General features: G+C 34.9%; 1 protein-coding gene across 2 annotated transcripts in view; it reads left to right on the top strand.

The window, feature by feature from the left end:
- Window positions 1-518: 518 nt before the first annotated feature.
- LOC145248361 (60 kDa neurofilament protein-like) overlaps window positions 519-22464 on the top strand; it is a 42907-nt gene continuing 20961 nt past the window's right edge. For both annotated transcript variants that reach the window (XM_080110284.1, XM_080110283.1), the window contains exons 1-3: window positions 519-1427; window positions 15897-16083; window positions 19024-19119. In XM_080110284.1, coding sequence (XP_079966410.1) covers window positions 874-1427; window positions 15897-16083; window positions 19024-19119 — 837 coding nt within the window. In that variant the 5' untranslated portion in view covers window positions 519-873. The remainder of the gene's footprint in view (window positions 1428-15896; window positions 16084-19023; window positions 19120-22464) is intronic.

The following is a 22464-nucleotide window of genomic DNA, read 5'->3' as shown; positions in this document are numbered from 1 at the left end:
TGCGTATATATATAGATGGCCGTGTGTATCTGTATGTCAAATCCTATGTGTACATGTGCACATCACTCTATGTGCCACTATGCACGTGCGAAAGCTCTCTCATACACAAAAAATCAACTGCACACACAAGTACGTTATATACGTATACATAATTAAACGGGGCGAGTGAAGTAGAGAGAAAGAGAGACGTAGTGGCAGTGAAAGCAAGAGACAGAGAAAGGCACAGAGAGAGAGAGAGAGAGAGAGAGGGAGAGAGAGAGGGAGAGAGAGTATAGACCGCTAGTACTTTGAAGATATAGCTCTGACTACATCTTTCCCACACCTTTCGACACGTACAGATATATATATATATATATATATATATATATATATATATATATATATATATATATATATATATATGCATGAGTGTGTGTGTCTGTATTTGAGTGGTGGGGTTAAATGAGTGACAGTATCAGTAGAGTAGGTATTTAGGAGAGGTTTCTCCTCTTGTTTTTTAATTCGGGTCACTGAGCTTTAAAAGAAAGGCGTCCTTGGACCGAAGATCTTGGCACAATATCACTGTTGATTTCTCTCTTAGCTTCTCTTCTCTTCCTAACCCTCGCAAAAACCACGTCCCAGAACGCAGCTCACGTATAAAAGCCGGTGCAGGATCCAATACGGTCACAGTTGGGAAAGCACTCGGAGGCGCGCGAGCTCGTAACTACCACGCAGCTTGGAGTCAAACAGCCATCGATAGCATAACTCTGTCCGTCGTCAAAAGACGCATCACCTTCACCAGTCTCTCTTGCTACCATAGACATATTGAGATTAAAAGACTTTGGACATTTTATTCCGGCTTAATACCTCAGCATTGAGAAAAACTCCGCAAATATGGAGAAAGTAAGCAATGTTACGACAACGACGACAACAACAACATCAGACAATGTGCACAAACGTCATTCGCTGGGGCCTCATCGTGGGGTCACTCAAAAACAGATTGTCATTAACCGTCGTTCGGGGGGGCTTGGTGCCGGAGGAAATATTAGAGGAGGTTCTATTGGTCATAGTATGAGTATGTCCATGGGCGGAAGCGGCATGGGCCGACAAAGCATGAATTTGCCTCTGGGAATTGCCGGGAACATTGCCCATGATGGAGTAGGCAACGTGAAAGCCAAAAGAGAAGTGGAGAAAAAGGATATGCAAGATTTGAATAACCGGCTGGCAAATTACATCGCTCAGGTCCGTACTTTGCAGGCTGAGAACAAAGCTCTTCAAGAGCAGCTCAAGAAGAAGAGGAAAGAGTTCGATCCTGAACCGATGAAAGAAATCTACCAACAGGAAATCGACGAATCTAAAAAACTTCTTGAGGAAGCCCAAAAAGAAAACGCTGAATTAAAAATTACAGTAACATCTTTGGAAGATGAGCTGGACGATATGAAAGCAACGTAAGTTGAACATTTTTATGCTCCTCTCACTCTTTCTCTCTTTTGCTCGCATGTATATATATATATATATATATATATATATATATATATATATATATATAGGAGACGAATATTGGCTGAAGAGAGCTCGATAAGGATACCTTAAACGGGCCTTATTATCGGGCTTGAAACCGACGGTACCAATGACCTGTCTCAACTAACAACTTTCTGTACACAAAATATAAGTACGCTCTTAAAATTTGGATTTTCCTTTTAATTGAGCACTCTGCTGGAATTCTTTTTCCAAAAAAACTAATCATAATTATATATATATATATATATATATATATATATATATATATATATATATATATATATATATATATATTCGTTTCAAGGTTAAAATCCAGATATAATACTAAAAACTCCAATTTTGATGAAATTTGACTACATGGTCTTGATTTTTATAAACTGTTCAAAATTAAATCCTTAATTTTAAAAGGTCTTCAGAAATAAAATCGAAATTCAGGGAATCTTGTTTAATTTGTATGTAATAAGTTTGGATCAAATTTTATTAAAATCTAAAGTACTTAATTCATTAAATATTACGCTTGATAAAAAGAATCATTTAAAATACTTTAAATAAGATGTAATTTTTTGATATATTTATAAATGTATATCTGATAACGATGATTAAAATTTCACAACATATTGGAAGACTTTTCACAAATGATTTTTACCGCCACTTGTGTGTTAGTAATGCAGCGTCTCGATCTTCTTTGAATAAAACTAAATATAGCCAATATTACAGTCCTTTACGCCAAGCGGCTCAGTGCGAATATTCATAATGATTAGTTAATTAGATTCAATACTCTTATCTGAGTATGTAGGCATTTTTTCAATTTTTTGACGGAAGTTTAACACCAATGTCCTCTTAATTTTGAAACAAACAGGTATTAATCTGCTCACACGCACGCACACACACACACACACACATATATATATATAATTTTATGTATATATTATCAGTGTATATATATAATTTTATGTATATATTATCATTGTATATATAATTTATATATATATATATATATATATATATATATATATATATATAAGTTGCTGGTCTAGCCGCGCTGATGAGCTGTAATACAGCGAAAGAGTAATGTATGCGGATTACTATATATATGCCTATATAATTTTTATATAATTTGTGCCTTTTTGTTTTTGTCCGTATTTCCTTCTCTCTATCCTTTTCTCTTTCTGTCATATATATATATATATATATATATATATATATATATATATATATATATATATATATATATATATATATAATACCTTGATATACATATGTCAAGTGAGCTATACAGAAGCCGTTTTGTTTTTCCTCTTTATCTGCCACTTAATATCTGATTTTAAAAAACTTACAAATTTCAGTTCAGTTATGATTATTTCATTTAGTAGCTATGCTTATTTTTACTCCAATCCTAACCCAAACCTGTGCCTGTCATACAGTGGTGCCGGCTAATTTTTTCAAGATCGTTGTGACTGGCATGAGACCTTTCTACACGCCAGAAAAAACGTCATATCTTTAAGAAATGATTTCAAATATATAATTTCGAAATTGAACGTGAAATAAAGTGGGGGAGCCGAAATTTAGTCAGCATAATCGTGTGCCGCATGATAATTAAAATTGTTTGGTGTAAAAAAAACTAAGAAGCCCAATTAAACTGAAGCGAGAAGATCGTAATTGACAATTGAAAAAGTTTGTTTGCTAACCCTACCAAAACATCAGCTAAACGTCAGCGATCTAAGCGAGCTAGCTAGATGAGTATTTTCTGTCTGAAAAATGTTATACAAGGAGCGGAAAGTAAGATTTAAGAATCAGTATCCCCGAGGAAGAGCAACTGTGACTTGCAAAAAGTACCGAGACATCCCCGTCCACATTCCCTGTTGTGTGCATTTCAGGCGTTTAACAGTAAACTAGCCTTTTCTCAAAGAAAGAAAGTAAAGCCTGTGATGGTGGACCTCCTAGAACTGCACAGAAGCAGCATCAGAAAGTCTATGTGGCCTAGTCATCCTAGTTATGAAATAATTAAAAAATCCGTTAAATTTTTTTATTAATCTTTATAAAGTATTTAGCTTATTATGTGGAAAAAGTTAAACAAAAATTCATTTTTTTTTGCATGTAAGCCAGGCCCCCCAAATCTACTCTCGATTAGATTCAAGACTAACATGTATGTTCCCGTCGGCACTCCTTCAGTAATGAGAGCACCCTCAAACAACAATCACCAAACCCAACCATGAAAGGATTGACCCAGCCACCATTATTATCAAAAAATTAATCTAACTGAAAGACAATGCTTGATAGGGATAGACAAAAGAAAAAAGGAATGTTACTTACATTTTTTGTTTGTTTTTGTATTTTGTTTTAATCTAGTCAATTTGTTTCCGAGGCCGGTGTAATGCTCACTGGGTGCCCCATTTATGTATTATGAAGGTTATTTTTATATCTATCGTTAATCATTGAGACAGGTCGAATCAAATAAGTCAAGACTGCACCGACTGGGAAAAAAGTCATGACAAATTCCATCGTCTTTTGTATGAAAAGAAAGAGAAAATGGCCCGAATCTCTTTGAATGTGGAGAAATCTTTATTATAAAAAGATAATTACCCGTCTTGAGGACATTATATATATATATATATATATATATATATATATATATATATATATATATATATATATATAGAGAGAGAGAGAGAGAGAGAGAGATGATATATATATATATATATATATATCTACAGACATGATCTATATGTATATATATGCATATATATATATATACAGACATTATATATATATATATATATATATATATATATATATATATATATATATATATATATATTGTGTATGTATGAGAGAGAGAGAGAAAGAATGATAATGTTTTTAGTTGCGCGAGCATTTTCCTCTACTTCTTCTTCCCCTATTGTGTTTTTTATATATTGACGTTGATGGTAATTTGACACAAAAGAGTTTTCATTTTCTTCTTTACCACCACCACCACCACCACTACTAGCAAGAACAGCAACAACAGCTTGGGTACTGAAGCATGAATTCGTATAGACACACCCGAATTGAGAACGATAACGCCGCGCACGCGTTCACACATGATTATAGCTGATGATCACCGGCGATTTCACTTATCACAGTGCTTAACCCACAATGACATGCAATCATCTACAGTTAGATTATTTTGTTACCTAAAAATTTACTGAGCATAGTTAGAAAGGCAAACGATTGAAGCAGGAATCAAGACTCGAATTTGTTTTACAGTCGACAATTCTGACAGCCAAACCATCAGCAACAGTGATATTTTAATGTTTATATATGCACTACCATAAGCCGAAGAGTGCGCCATTTGTCTTTTTGACGAAGGGCTTTTCATTTTTTCTAATAATAGTCGACGATTTCACTTATCACAGTGCTCAGCACACGAAGGGGTAGAGGCATGTGCAGTCTTCCACTGATTATTTAGTCGTATCACATCTCTTCAGTATAGCTAGACAGTCAAACGCTTGAAGCAGGGATTGAAACTCAATTTTCTTTTTACAGTGACCGTTTCTCAATATTAAGCGATAAATCACGAGGGATCGAAATTTTAATATTTATTTATACATATTTACTTATATATTTTTTTGCTATTATTATTATCCCGACGTCTAATATGTGAAAGGCTATATATCTCTCTCTGTCTGTCTCCATATTATCAAACTCTATCTCCTCCGAAACTAAAAGTCGCAGAGCGGCTTTAGGGGCCTCAAATGATTGCATTTTTTTATGGGCCGTTCTCTTATGGAGCTTTAACTGGTTAAAATAGTTTTCAAAGTGTCAAAATTAAAAATATTGTTATACATTTTGTACATTAGTCTTAGTTTATTTTTAATCAGTTCCTATGCGTGTCATGTTGGTACAGTGGTAGCGTCACCAGCTTTTAATGCTACAGTTTTGCCCTCAGTTTCGATTTTAGCTGATGGCGCACAAATACTTATTTTTACTTTTGAAATCACGAATCTTTAATAATACACACGAAAGCTGGACAAATTAACATTTTATATTTAAACGTATTTTATGACCGAGCAAAACCGTGCGGCCCGCAATCTAATACAAAAAAAATACCGATGGAATTGATACAATTGCCCAATAATGTGCCAATGATTGGTCTTTTCATGTTTCTTAACGCTTTTTGGTTATTTCAGTAACCATATTCAGGGAATTATATGTTGCTAATCTATCTATAAAAGTGGATGTGTGTGATGACACTTCTCAACCTATATATTTCACGAATTTGTATTTATAGACTTGAAATTTGGTATAGAGGGTATTCAGACATTTGGAAAACTTTTTAATCGTTTTTCATCCGAAAAAAGGGATGTTAAGGGATCAAAATTGAAAAATTACTATGTGTAAAGCGTCCGATTTTTATCTGTTTGTTAACTGTTTCACGAATACGCATGCGTGAATCGTTCAGGTGACAGATTAATATGTTAAAAATGAGTAAGTTTTAAAACACTTTTTAAAGATCGTGTCAAGCTGGTCTATTGATTAGCATATTTGACCCACTGTCTTTAGGCTTTGGATTTGATCTCAAGTATTTTTTTTTACTTACAAGAAGTGATCTGTTTAGAAAAAAGCACAACACCCGAATGCATATGTCTCAGTTTTCTTTTCGTTTTGTTTTTCTTCATTTTTTTCAAAAGGGATTTTACATTACGTTTAATACTGGACAACGTCGGGTACATCTTCTAGTGCTTAATAAAACAGTCTGATTAATAAAACAATACGGTAAGCAGTAACTGGTCAGATCAAAGCTGTGATTCAAGTATGTTCAGATGAAACTCATTACCCATTCCAGATTAAATACTATGGAAACGGCACTAACCCTATGCGGGTTTAACCAGCTTCCTCCAAAGGAGAAAGTTCCATGGTAGTATGACATCCACAAGCGGTTCTCAGTCGCGTGTATATCCCCGTTAGGGGAGATGACGACGTTAGCTTTTTGCAACTCTTGCAGGAAGGTGTCGACGTCCTCCTGCATACAGCACCTGGTTCCCAAATTGGTCACCCATCTGGTACTGACTAAGCTCAGCATTGCTTAACTTTGATGATCTAACGAGAACCGGTGTGTCAACGTGATTATACTGTACATTAAATACTATCATGACATTGAATGAATAACGTGTTTCCCTTTGTTTGTTGCATAATAGGGTCCCATTTTTATATCGAATCTTCGAGCTAAGATCTGTTTTATTTCAAGGGACTTTCGACGCGACCATTACCTGTTTCTGTCAAAAGCGACGAAGAGTTCATTTCTTTTGTCTCTTGTTTGCAGAAAGGCCAGTTTTGTTTATCGCCTGAATCGAGCACATCTTCGAAGGAATACCAATGGGATGGGTCGGTTATTTTTGTAGCCAAATTAGCGTGCCCCTTTTTGGGAAGCTATATATCCCCACTATAAACTGACCTCATTTTTAACCTTACCCCTGGAGGAGGTTGAAACAATCTGGACATTTCTATAGAAAACACGTGATTAAAAATGTATCAATTCTGAAGAAAAGAAAAAAAAACATCACAAACAGAAGTCGAATTATATTTCCACCATGTTGTTGTTGTTATTATTATTATTATTATTATTATTATTATTATTATTATTATTATTATTATTATTATTATTATTATTATTATTCTTTCATCCCAGACAAAACATATTGTCTCTTGGAACATAAGCGGCTTCTATTCAGAATCGTGGGAACTGTGAGGAGCTGAGCAGCGAGATGTCTGTTCACATTTCATTTATCTTTCTGCGGGTTAGTACAGAGAGTAAAGCAGGAAATAGATAAGGACTTCCAAAATCTAGCAGTGCGTATTAGAGTAGAAAGTTTTCTGGTATTTAGGGACCTCAACATTAAATTGTGTTTGATAAAGCAATTTGTGAAAAGCTATAATGGGAGCTGCTTTGACCATAAAGCTTTCTCAAGAACTTTGCAAGGTAACCAGGAAAGTTTGTCAGTACTAAAAACGTTGAACTATTTTCTTCTTATGAATGCGGGTGATGCAACCGTTTGGAATGTCGAGGTTAAACTGAAATTCCTTTGGAGATGTAAATCACGGCAGACAGATTGAAACAGTAAACTGTTTAAATCATTGTTTTGTATTAAACACATTTATTATATTAAATTACATTTTCTTGTTCAGATATCTACACAGCTTTTTGACAATGGCGATTATATAGGAGACGAACATACCTGCCCCTTTGCCTAGGAACAAAGTGTAGTATCTGTTCTGATGCTATACTTAGTCTATTATTAGGTATAAGACAACAGCATATTCTTTTCATTGTTTTAACTCGCGGGTGTGTATTCGTTGATATCTTATATGATTTTATATAGAGTGATGTGGTTCTCGGTTGATTAACTGTGTCTAACTGTGTCGGGTATATACTCGAGAGTCAAAACAATGAGATTATTCTGTTCTCGTAGCCCTATCTATTATATTCGCTGTCAGTGAATGAATTGAGGCAACTTTTATTTTCCTGCCTATTAAGATTGACCCTATTAAAGGTGACGTTACGTTTAATTCTGTTCATGTTGGGAGACAAATAAATAGGAGTAAAGCACACATTTCTAACAGGATCTTAAAACTCATCATTACCAATGACCCTACTGTATTTTTAACAGATTCAGCGACCACGCCCTCTCCCCAAATTGTAGAGCCATGGTAATCTTGGGAAGACAAGTAAAGACGGTAGTTTCCCGTTGCTTTTCGTCTTTATACGGGCTTGCATCTCCCACGGTGAGTGAAACATGCTCCCGGTACCAATCTGAAAATTTCTACGACTGTGCATACAGCGCCTAGCCCTCCCAATTGTCACCCATCTGATACTGGCAAAGCTCATTATTTCTATACTTCGGTGATATGGCGAGAACCTGTGTGTCAATGTGATTGTGCTGGATAACTACGGATAAAGTAATGTCGGTTAAGGTTAGTGTCATGGTTAGAGTTTGAGTTGAATTGCAGTAAACTTTCACACCTTTTTGTAATCATGTAAATAATTTCCTTTTTATCTGTATCGTTAAGGGGAAGAAGTTTGCCGCAGGACTATTTTTAATATAGAAAACACCCAGCTCTTCAGAAGGACTGGGAACAAACGGAGGTAATGCCTTCAAGATGGCCTCATGAGAGTGAACAGATACTAGAAATTGATCTTAACCAGAATTATAAATCAAGTATACCATGCGTTTCTTTCTGCAAGACAAACGACATTATTTTTACAATAGATATTCGGTGGTCTCTCTCCATCTTGTGCACGATGGACACATTCTGTACAAAATGAATGTCGCTTTAATTAATTGGCACCGCGATGGATTTATCACTGAAACAAAAAGAAAATTATGAAAACAACGATCATTAGGGTTCGAAGGTGGGGTTGAACAGCCAGCGCTCACGAGGAATAGCACTCTGGCCTGCAAAAATGCCCGGGTAGCCTCGTCAACATTTCTCAGTAGGGCCGATAATCAATGAAGTAACCGCTTCTCAAAGAGAGAATGCAAAGCCTGTGAGGGTGGACCCTGCTGATTTTCATGGTGTAGGAACAAGTCCCAAAGAGCCTTGAAATAGAAACAAGTTGAACAAGTTGACTGATGGGCCCATACTTTGATGTTTTTGTTATTGTTGATGGTGGTTGTGGTAGTTATGATGATGATAGTGGACGGTACTTATATTGTTGTTGCCTTTTACGGCATTTCAACTGCCGTGGATCATTTTATGTCATAGATGTACACATTTTTGTGTATAGTTGTTTTGTAGGTTCAATGGAATTTGAATAGATTTTGGTGACATACAACACCCGGTCTTCCTAAATGGGGTTAAATAGTATGGATATTAGATTCTAGGGGGGGGCAACTAGTCTAGAAGGAAAATTCCGAACAAAAAGAAACAAATGTGTAATTTGGTATATAAAACGAAAATGATTTTGCATTGCAAACTTTTATTGATGGCGTCCACACTCATTTCTTTAGGTAGATGGGCTCCCTCGAACCGGAGCCCCACTACCGAGATAAAAGACTGACTGTCTTCACTATCAAGGTTTTCTCTTCTGTTGATTATAAAAATCATATTTTGTTCGACACTTTTCTTTTTTACCAAGAAAACCTAATGTTTATGTTTTTAATTTCTTTTTACTGGTTTCCATAGATTACAGCTTGTCAAAACAGATCCAGCTTTGAATTCCAAAATTGACTGAGATTTGTATTGCAATCTCTATCTATATTTGTAAAGACTCTTTTCGTAAAGTGTACAGCTCTTGTCACTATCGTTATAGCTGATACATTAGTACCATCATCATAGTTCTTACTTTTTCGACATCCACACGAGTAATCCCGGTACATTATCATGTATACGTTATTATGGAAACAAAAGGCTCAGACATGTTACTGTATAGCTATGAGTGTATTAGATGGTCTAGAAAAGGAGTTCTCAACAAGGGTCTACATGGACTCTAAAGGTTCATGGAATATTTTTTGGGTCTAAATTGGGGGCTCACAATGATATTTTGGTGGTTCATGAATAAAAACAAACTCACAATGGTTTTTATTATTAAATTCATAAACTTGTTTTGAAAGCAGTAAAAAAAAAGTGGAAGGAACTGGTTTTAAATATGCGTCTCAGGCAGTCGGTTCTTTTCCTATTATATTATCTGTCTAACCTTCGCCTTCCCATACGATCACCAATAATTATAAAAGCGTCTACCAAGAAATAGAAGGAAAAAGGGGTCCATAGGTAAAAAGAAAGGCTGAGAACCACTAGTCTAGAAAGTCCAAACGAAAATTTAATGCTATTGAACGCCAACACACCTATGACCAACTCATTTGTGTTGGCGTTCATTTGCACTGCTCCTGTGTTTTCAGCTTGGTTGCTGCACGGGGAGTTCAACTGATCAAGTAGTCGCATGAGGCGGTTTGAACGTAGAGGAAGAATTGAGCATGCTGCCCACAAGCTCGACTGTACAGAAAACGAGTCGATACACGCAAATACACGAGCTGACAGCCCATCCACATACAAAAGATCATTTTCTGATGCGTATAGCCACGCAATGTTAAAAAGGAAAGCAACACATAATGACTATTAATCCTTTTCTTCTGCTTGACATTGTTATTATTTGATTCGATTATCTGAAAAAAAGTGCGTTATTTCTTTCACTGCCGTTACCATAGCAGCTGGCTTAGTAAGGTCGATTGAAGTTAGGGTTTCGATTAAAGAAGTTCAAAGTTGTGTGTGTCTGTGTATATCTCTGTGTGCGTGTATCTGTGTGTGGCTATTTTCCATTTAGTGCAGCTTCTCTGTTGTAAGACATATCTTTTTATTGATGAGTCATCTCTCGATGACAAGGAATAATGAGATAGACAGATTGTTAGTTGAACGTTGAAGAATATTATGAGGAGATTGAAAATGATGAATTTGATTATTTATGAAAACGGTTTATGGCAAGTATTTGAGTTAAACATGACCATGTTATAGTCTGCAGAGAAGCAGTTACCTAGAAATATATTCCATGGATGGAAACATTTTGGAAAGGAACTCTGTAAATTCCACCTGGCGCCAGTTAAAAGAAAGGAAAGTTTCCTTTAGTTGTGGTAGAAAGACGACACTTATTGCGATGATTAAACGCAACTTATCAAATGATTTTCATAATTTGAAACAATAACTTTTGTTTCTTTCTACTGTACCCTTTACCTGTCTCTTTTCCTCCTGAATCCCACTCCCATTTGAAGCACGCCTCCTATGCCATTGTAATAATAATAAAACTATCATCTGCAATAATTTTGGAGGAAATATTTAAATAATAAAGACGAAATATTAAAAATTCTATCACATATCGCACTCACTAATACTCTTGGGGAAGGTATGAACCTAAATATACTTCTTTCAACTATGATTTAAGGATTATTTGTGCAAGCAATCTAGGAGAAATAAAACTCGGAAATAACACAGGTATTTCTCAACTTATCTCGGCACTGTTTCCAGTTATTCTGGAATTCTTCTTGATACTGGGCTCAAGCAAGTTTTATTTTAATACATAAAAAGGTTTGTGATTAGACTTTCGACACACACAAAACAAAGAAGGAATTATATATGCACTCTTTATAGAAAATGGCCGCCTTCCCACTAGCTTGTAAAAAGTTTTCACACTTATGAGAAAGTCTTTCAAGACAATAAGGATCAAAGAATATTCCGGAAGGCGCTATCTTTTGATAGAAACACAGTCCCACTGTTCAGATTACAGAAGGGAAAGAGCAAAGCCGCCTGGAAGAAAAAAGTTAATACGCTTAAATAATTAAATTTGATTTATCGCTCTTTGCTAGTGCGTGGGAGTTCATTATACGTAAGCGATCTGTATATATATATATATATATATATATATATATATATATATATATATATATATATATATATATATATATATGCGAGTCATTTAAGATTTAAATTGTTATTTCTGCACCTGTTTTGAACTTAAACATGACAAGTATTATCTTCTTCAAAAATTACATTTATTTTTAGGCGATTATTTAAATTTTTTTATACATTTTCTGATGCTGTTTAACGCAATGCAACAATAACACATTAATTAAGAGCAACGTTTGCTTTGTCAGCTTTAATGTTATTTAGGCGTTATTTTTACAATCCGGCAGAATAACATTAAATATATATAAAATTATTAAATTATTAGGCATTACTAACTCAACTTTTGTATAAGCTATATCTCCTGAAGAGGTCTCTAGTTACTAATAACTAGCTGGCCGAAACATGCTCATGAATGTGTAGAGACATATAAATGCTTATGTAAAAACAAATAAAAAGTATATCTTGCCCGACTCCGGTACTGAGCACGCATGTATTAACCTCGTTAAAACTTCATTGGTTGCTTTGCCTCCAGAAAATATTAATCTGGAATTAAAATTATATAAATATAGTCAGTATTTTATTACTATTAGGTTGGTGCAAAAATAATGTCCTTTTTTGACGTTCAATTATATTTATATAAAAACGACATTATTCTTGCACCAATAGTAATACTCTTGCCGCAAGCAGTCATTAACGCACATCTATCTATCTATCTATCTATCCGTCTCTCTCACTCACTCACTCACTCTCACATTCTCTCTCCCTCCTTCCCTCCCTCTCTCTCTCTCTTTCTCTCTCCCTCTCTCTCTCTCTCTCTCTCTCTATATATATATATATATATATATATATATATATATGCATGCTAGCAGGCCACCCGGCGTTACCTGGTCATAATATGATGTTTTAATTTATGCAGATTTCGTAAAGCCAATTCTCTATTGATTATTCTATTGTACACAATATATATTACACAATTTGTAACTCACTCATTAAACCGACTAGCTTTTCTCATTTGAAATGGCCCATGGGAGTTGAAATAGATTCATAATGAGATTGGGCTAAGTTCGTGTTGTCTTCTTTTTTTTTTTTTTTTTTTTTTGTAAGCCGTATGTACGCTCAGTTTCGCATTGAGCTCCCTCACTTGAGATTTCTAAAATAAATTGCCTTATCTTTTACGGATTATTTTCTACTTATATATAAAAGACACTTATGTGCGTGTCTCTTTGTGGAGAGTTCGTTTCCTACGGACTCCGAAGCTGATTTTTTTTTTTAATTTCACACGTTATTGGATAGGTTGTATTAGAATGCCTCCGAAAATTATCAAAAATCGATAATCAGAAAAATTCGATTAAAGTGCGATATTGGCCAAGGTTAACATCCTTATACAGACTAACATCATAAGTGCATTTGAAAAGTTTTATTACCACATGACCCAAAATGTCCGTCATATAAAATTAATAGTAGGTTTTTTGATATGATGTGGCCGAAAAAAAACAAACTTTTGAAATATTTTTTCTAACGCCGATGAAGCCCAAATTTGCGCAAATCATAATTTGATAAACGGCTGTATTCTTAAATTCCAACCATGTGGGCTGAAACAATTGTACGCAATGTTATGACCAATAAAAGAAAAACTTCCTGAAAATGAGTAAATACTTGTGTATCTATCCATATTAACGCGGTATCTTTACAAACAAGAACAAATAACACACACACACACACACACACACACACACACACACATATATATATATATATATATATATATATATATATATATATATATATATATAATAGAAATGGTAATTAATAAAAACCTGAATAAAGTGCTCAATACTGAAAAGTCTAAGAGGTTACATAACGGCCATAAAACGGTCGCGTAGCTGAAACAATAATGTAACTAAACAGAAAAAAAAACGACAATAAAAATAAAACGTATATATATATATATATATATATATATATATATATATAAGAAGAAGAAAAAGAAGAAGAAGAAAATAATATACCAAGAAGAAAAAAATTTTGAACACATACATCATATCCTACCATGGAAAACGCGGTAACCACTTTACATAGCAGTTGTCTCCACTTTTTAATATCTGCAATTTTCTTCCTCTATCGCATTAATTACTGTAGTTCTCTTATCTCCTTCCCTCCACGGTTCCAATGTATTACTCTCATGCTCTATTATTTCACTCGTAATGTTGTTATAGGTAGAGGTCGCATCTCTAATATGTTACCAAGCATCTTCTCTCCTTTTCTGATGAGAAGCATTAGGCTTCGAAATACCATGGTATAAAGAGTTTACTTATCCTATACCTCTAATTGATGTAACATCCATATTGAATAAACGATTAAATCTATCTGCATTAGTAAATATTTTGATATTGTCGCTATTTTATTCATCCTTTATATAAGCTCAAATCAATTTGTTGCGCTTTGAATTATCATGATAAATCTCCTCTTAAAGAATCAAACTCATTCTTTTAAATTCCCTCCTATATATATATATATATATATATATATATATATATATATATAGATGCGTGTGTGTGTGTGCGCGCGCGCGCGCGTGTGTGTGTGTGTGTGTGTGTGTGTGTGTGTGTGTGTGTGTGTGTGTGTGTGTGTGTGTGTGCCAGAGCGCATATGAGCGCGTGGGAACATATCAGCATGACAGGAAAACAAATGAACACATATCTAAAGAAATGGCAAAAGCACTAGAGGATGACCTCCAATCTGTAGTGGAATGGGGACAAAAATGGCTGGTCACATTCAATGCTGCCAAGACTAAACCGGTTTCCTTCAATAATTACAAGGAACCTTCTCTGCCACCAATAGCAATGGCCAGTGACTCCCTGTTTGAGAGTACATCTTTCAAACTGCTTGGCCTAACGTTCACAGGAAACATGTTGGAACAATTATATTGAAAGCATTGCCAGGGCCGCTGCGAAAAAGGTAGGCTCTCTCTACCGTGCTAGAAAACTACTGAGACCTGAAAGTATCCTGTACCTCTATAAGGCCATCATTCGTCCATGCATGGAGTATTGTTGTCATATTTGGGCTGGTGCATCTGCTGCTAGTCTCTCGCTCCTAGACAAGGTTCAAAAGAGAGTCGCCAATCTGATAGGCCCTGAACTGGAATCTAAGCTTCAGCCTCTGTCGCATCGACGAAACGTTGCATCCCTCTGCCTGTTCTACAAGTATTTTAATGGTGAATGCTCTGAGGAACTGCAGACACTTGTGCCCCAACGACGTAGACACCCTCGACAAACCCGACAGGCAGCTAAATCCCACCCCCACACAGTAGAGATCCTTAGATATAAAAGATCTTTCTACTTAAGTAGTTTCTTCCCTAGAACCGCAAGACTCTGGAATTCCATCCCAGGTCCCTGCTTCCCCAACTGTACTGACATGCAGAAGTTCAATTGTAACGTGAACCGACATCTTGCTGCCCAAATCCCAACATAGTGCCCCAGTAGTTTTTGCCCCTGATAGTAACCCCCTCCACTAAAGTGGCAATGTGCCTTGTTTGGGGTGAAAATGTAATTTTAAAAAAAGATATATATATATATATATATATATATTTATATGTATATATATTTATATGTATATATATTTATATTTATATATATTTATTTATATATATATATATTTATATATATCTTACCTATATTTATATATATATATATATATATATATATATATATATATATATATATATAAGTTATGAGAATTGACCGTGGAATATTTTGTGTAGCTTAATTGCCATATATATTTTCATAACTTACTACCTAGCTCTATCTATATTGAGTACTGTTGAAAAAGTACGCATAAAATTAAATTATATTTTCGTATATTAATTGATGTGACTAAATGAAGTAATACATATATATATATATATACATATATGTATATATGTATATATATATATATTCGTAATGTTTTGTTTTTTTGTTTTTTGCTGTTTTTGTTTTTTCTTAAAGACAGTATTATATGTGAATAATTTTATTTTATTTGTGCAGGAGCCGACTTCAAGATGAGAGAATTGACCAACTCCAAGACAAAGTGAACAGCCTGAATGACGAGAACTCGCACCTTACTGCCGAGTGCGACATGTTGCGCCGAAAGGTGGCTGAACTGGAGAAGCAGGTGACTCACTGGAGGGCCAAGTACAATGAAGTCTATTCCCAACTCCAAGCGTGCCGAGCCGTAAGTAAACCCTTATATGGCGATTTTAACATCTACGTATATATATATATATATATATATATATATATATATATATATATATATATATATATATATATAGAGAGAGAGAGAGAGAGAGAGAGAGAGAGAGAGAGAGAGAGCAGTGAGATTACGAATAAAAGGAGAATATAACCATATATAGTAATGCATTAGGTAGGATAAGTAAAATCTTTATACCTAGGTATTTCGAAGTCTAATGCTTCTCATCAGAAGAAGAGAGAGAAAGCTAGGTAACATATTAGAGATACGACGCATACCTATATATATATATATATATATATATATATATATATATATATATGTGTGTGTGTGTGTGTGTGTGTGTGTGTATATATGTGTGTGTATGTGTGTGTGTGTAATCTTATTGAAAATGAATTTAAATTCTCAAAAAGAAAATTAAAAACAAACTTTTGAATTATTCGACAAGGAATATGGATAAAATGTTTTTTTTGTTTGTTTTTTTTTTTACAAAGGCATCACCACATTATCAAGGCCCAGAGGCCACTCAAGGATAAGGGTTAAAGAGTGTACAGTAGAAGTTGGTCAATATAGTAATCATTAGTAATGAAAATTTGGTAAATTTAATAACTTATATGGAACGGCTCATCAAGAACTTATTTACCTTAGACTTGAACACAACCATATTGTAGTCAGCCGGAAAGCAGGAAAACGGAAGACAATTCCACAGGCGTGCAGTTCTAAGAAAGAAGCTTTGTTCATGGAATCTATGTTTAGGTTTAGGCACAGATAAAGAGTGGGGGAAATTATTGATAGTGTTTACAGCTAGACGAGTGTTTCTTGTGAAAGTTTGGCGAGGGGGGACCATAGATTGAAGCTCAGTTGAACACTTTCCATGAAAATAACGATACATCAGAGACAAACTCGCAACATCTCTTCTGTGAGATAGAGGTTGTAAGGAGGAGAAAAGGACATCTCCTACGAGGCTACGAAGTCTATTTTGAACTCTATCAAGGCAGGACAAGTCCTTTCTAGCAGCTCCTGCCCAGATGTGGCAACAGTATTCCATCCTTGGACGTACCTGGCTCTTATATAGATAGAGAATAGCATCAGCAGTGAGATATTTACCGGATCGATAGAAAGATCCCACCATTTTTCCAGCGGCCTTGGCAACAGATTTGATATACGTGTTCCATTTAAGATCAGGAGTAATGGTCAAGCCCAGAAGCTTGTCAAAACTTGAGGCCTCCTGAAGACGAGAGCCATTCATTTCAATTGATGACAAATGTGGATTAGAATGTTGATGATGTAAAGACCTTATTCCGCTGAGTTTCGAAAAATGCAATTATCCTCATCAGAGGAAAGAGGTTTGCAAAATATACAATAAATTATGCAGATTAGGGCAATAAAAGAAATATTTGCGCAAAAAAGTTTTTAACAGTTTGTGAAAGTTTATAAAGTTTCATAATGATTATGAAAGCAGAAACAAGGAAAAAAGTTAAAGTATAAAAGGATATGGTAAATTGAATAAGGAAGTAAAATCCAGGAAGGATAGGTTAAATCCAATAAAGTCCATTGAAATCCATAAGAACAGGAAACAGGCTTAGTTCACGCTTCCGGAAAATCCATAGGATCACAGAGAAATAAAAATCAAGTTTTTATCAAGTTTATATATACATACATATATATATATACATATATATATATATATACATATATATATATATATATATATATATATATATATATATATATATATATATATATATACAGCGTTATAAACCAAGTGTAAGCGTGAGCGCATTTTCTTGTGTATGATGTACCTTAAGTTATTTCGTATTTGGCTTAATTCTGTTGTCAACATGTTCCAGATTCTTTTTTAGATCCAGGTACTTGCGTGAGAGGCAAAGTGAAGATTGCTAGTGTCCATAAGTAAAAATAGTTATGCTGTGGAGCGAACTGGATTCGACCTTACTACAGCTAGATCATCAGTTTATGTTGCTTTCCACTTCATTACGGCTACCTTACACTATGTGCATAATATAACGGTTTGCATAATATGGTCTTGTGTTACGTTTCTGTGGAGAGAAGGATTGTGTCTGCTAATTTCGAGTAAATGTTCATATTTACGGCACCTCGGCCTTTTGGGGGGATTTATAAAATAAAAGCAGAGACGTACCTTTTTGTATTTTCGTCGCATCCCTTGGCCATGTCGGCTCGCCTAGAACAAAAAGCTCATAACAACTACGCAAGGCTCATCGTCTAGACAATTAGGACTTTATTTGTTTCACAGTCGGATGGTGCGCCCCTATTTTACTGCTTATCCTAAGAATGAGGGAGGGGGGGAAATATCTCTATGAATTGATCTTCATACGTAGCTACTTTTCTTCACTCCACGAGAACGGTCGATTGTGTTTGTCGGATTCAAAACTCGAACTCAACTCTCAACTGACTGACTAAAAAATCCCTATGTGTATTTCTATAGATATCAGTGTGTGTGCGGGGAGGGGGGGTGCTGTAATTTCTGTTAACCGACTCGCACCTAAATTACACTCACTGATTGTCTTGCAATGCCGGTGAATGCTCTATCAACGGAAATCCTGGGGTAGATCTGTCACTGATAACCTATTTGACCCCCTTGCTTGCCTTGCACAAACAAGTTGCGTTCACTCTATACTGCGTTAACCGCGCTATTCATTTCATGGACTCCATAACATTTGCGCATTATATGACTTTGTGCATAATATGACCTTGTGCACAGTATGATCCCTTGTTGCTGAAACTAATTGCGGCAATAAATGATTGCCTTGTCTATTATCCGATCTATGCTTCATTTTTTGTTTATTCTTTAAAATTTATTTGCATTTTATTAAATTGTCTACAACTAAATAAACCTGTTATATGTATTGTCATCTAACATGTTGGATTTGTTTTCTCATGCAGGACTTGAAAGATGAGACTAACCTTCGAGTCATGGAAGCAAGAACAGCTGAAAACCTTCGGGAGGAATTGGATTTCCTGAAAACAGTCACTGATGCTGTAAGTATTTTTTTTATCTTTATGTGAATTCTAACAGAACGTTAGAGCTATTTTAAGTCTAATAAAATAATCACACATGCTCACACACGCAGAAGCCCATAAAGACCCACTTAAAAGTAGCCCGATCTCTCTAATCTTTCTCTTAACAACCAACTGACACCACAAGACAAAATGCCATTTTTCCTACGAGATGGCGCTACATGCCACACATCTCACAGATCACTGACACGAGTACATGACATGTTTACGGAAGAGAGAACGCTACGCAAAGGGTTATTGCCACCACGTTCCCCCAACTTGTCATCATGTGATTTTTATCTTTGGGGGACTTTTAAACAAAAACTTTATGCAAATAATCCTCACAATCTAAACCAACTAAATGAGAACATTACCAACGCTATCAAGAGAATCACTAGAGAAGATCTACAGGCAGTATCTGCAAACGTTGTTAAACGTGCCCAGAAATGCATAAGTGTCAATGGGGAGCACTTACACTATAATTTATAACGTTAAAGGTAATTTAAACAACGCTACAGGTAATTTAAACAATAAAAGAATATTTCTCCTCTCTACTACATTTTCTGGGCTAGTTTTAAGTGGGTAACTCTGTACATACATGCATACACACATACATACATGATGATTACAACGTCTTGTCAGACGAGTGCCACTCCCTCAGACATTGAAAGTCCATGAGCCGAAAATGACTTTAGTCCTGCCGGCAAAATTCACACGCTCAAACAGACATGACACTGAAGACGGTCATTAGTATACATACATATATATATATATATATATATACATGCACGCATACATACATATATACACATAAATACACATACACACATACATATAACACACATATATGTATACATACATACACAATACATAATACACATACATATACATATATAAACATACACAAGACGGTCAATGGCATATATATATATATATATATATATATATAAATGCAAATATACATATATACACATACACACATACATATCTGTAAACATACACAAACATACTCAATGCATAATACACATACATACATATACATACACACGCATACATACACATGTATATACATATAAACACACACATATACAAATATATACACACATATACATACATGTACACATATGTACATATATATACATACACTTACCTACATATACTTACACATACATGAATATGCACTCATACACAAACATGCACATACATACACAGATACATGCATACATATACATACATACACACATGCAAATATACACATTCACACACATGCATATATGTACATACACACACATGCATATATACACATACACACAAACAATATATATATATATACGTACATACATACACACACATGCAAATATACATACATATACACATAGATCTACACACATATACATACACCTTTACATGAACATACATACACCTATACATACATATATGCATATAATGATGGCGGATCAATTATTACATGCTTTCACAACTTTTCCATGGCTGAGGGAGTATCTATACACAGATGATGTTACAGAGTTTTAGCTTTGTACGACAGCTAAATCACTTTCTCGGTTTAAAATGTTGACATCCAGCAACAAGCAAGAGCAAGATAGCTAGCAACAAGTCAAACTGCAGACCAGCTTAATGCGGGTACTGGTTCCCCGCTTTATGTTTTTTTGTGTTTTTTTTTAATCTAAGATTTGCTTCTCCTAGAGGGCTTGTCTTCACCACGGCTTACGGGAGCCCTCTCCACACCACATACACATGACAATAAACACATGTGTGCGTACAGATGTAAGCCAACATACGCATGCATGTGCACACACATGCAACCATAATAACATAGAGGCAGACAAATATGCACATACATACATATGTCTATACATACGTACACACATATATACACTTAAAATACACATGAAGGAACATTCTAAACGTATTACATAGTAAATGATTAGCGGCTGGACCGTTTTTGTCCCTTTTCCTTCCTGATCTTTTTCTTCCTTCCCCTTTTTTTTAATAAAAAGTTTGTTTTAGACTCACACATATGCAGTACATGATAATGATGATGATCATGTTGACAAATTCACACATAATTTTCTAAATAACTCAATGTACGAATCGACGAAAAACAACAGTTCAATTGATATGATACATACATATATACATACAAACATACATACACAAATACATACATGCATACATAAATACACAAATGCATACACACATACATACATAATACATACACACGCATATTTTTATATATAAGATATGTTGTTGTTGTTGTTGTTGTTGTCAGATGTTGCTTATTAGTATTTAATTTTCGTTTTCCTATACTTTCTCTTTTTTTTGCGTCGCATAATCATTTTTCGCGGGATGTAATTTTATTTACTTTAATTTATTAAATATTCAAATATTTATTTTATTTGAATATTCTAAAAATATTTTACGTGTATAAATGTCATCCATGGGCACGTTTTCCTGTGTATCATCAGCATGGCTACATATTTTTGAAAGGGTCTAACTCACAACTACATAATCGGCAGTCTAGCATCTTACCACCAAGACACGACGCCTTGTCAGATTTTATGCACGATTTTTATCGCTTTTAAATATAAGCTGTCTTGTTATTTTTTTATTATGACAAGACATCGTGGCTCAGTGATATATATATATATATATATATATATATCACTGAGCCACGATGTCTTGTCAGATTTTATGCAATTTTTATTGTTTTTTATACAAACTTATACAATTTTTATTGTTTATATATATATATATATATATATATATATATATATATATATATATATATATATCTTGTGTTAGAGTATGGCATCAGGGCATCGTCTCTATACTTGGTTTCTGACATTCAACATCTGAAGTGAGTGCAGAGGTGTGCGACCTGATTGGTGCGGAGGTTTCATAACCTTCCTTACGAGACCTGTCTGCGGCGGTTGAACCTTTTTTCCCTGGAGCGCCAAAGACTGAGAGGCAACCTAATTTTAGCCTATAATCTCCTCCATGGCAATTACGGCATTCCCTGGAATATGCTCTTCACCCCGGCACCCGAACGTAGACTGAAAGGACACAACCGAAGTTTTTATCGGAGATTTCGGCTAAACATTCGAAAAGCCGCATTTTTCATTCATATATAATTTCCCTGGAATAGACTATCGCTTGAGGTTGTCACCGCGTCAGCAGCAGATCAGTTCAAGACGAAGTTGGACAGATGCTGGTCAACTGTATTTCCGACCGTCTAAATTCGCAACGCCCCTCTTTCCCCCTTTATTTGCTTTCCTTCTCTCTCTCTCTCTCTCTCTCTCTCTCTCT

The sequence above is a fragment of the Euprymna scolopes genome, chromosome 26 (assembly GCF_053919585.1).
Source record: "Euprymna scolopes isolate OS-2025 chromosome 26, ASM5391958v1, whole genome shotgun sequence".
Lineage (NCBI taxonomy): Eukaryota > Metazoa > Mollusca > Cephalopoda > Sepiida > Sepiolidae > Euprymna > Euprymna scolopes.
Note: the sequence above shows the minus strand (reverse complement) of the source record. Positions and strands in the feature narration are given on the sequence as shown.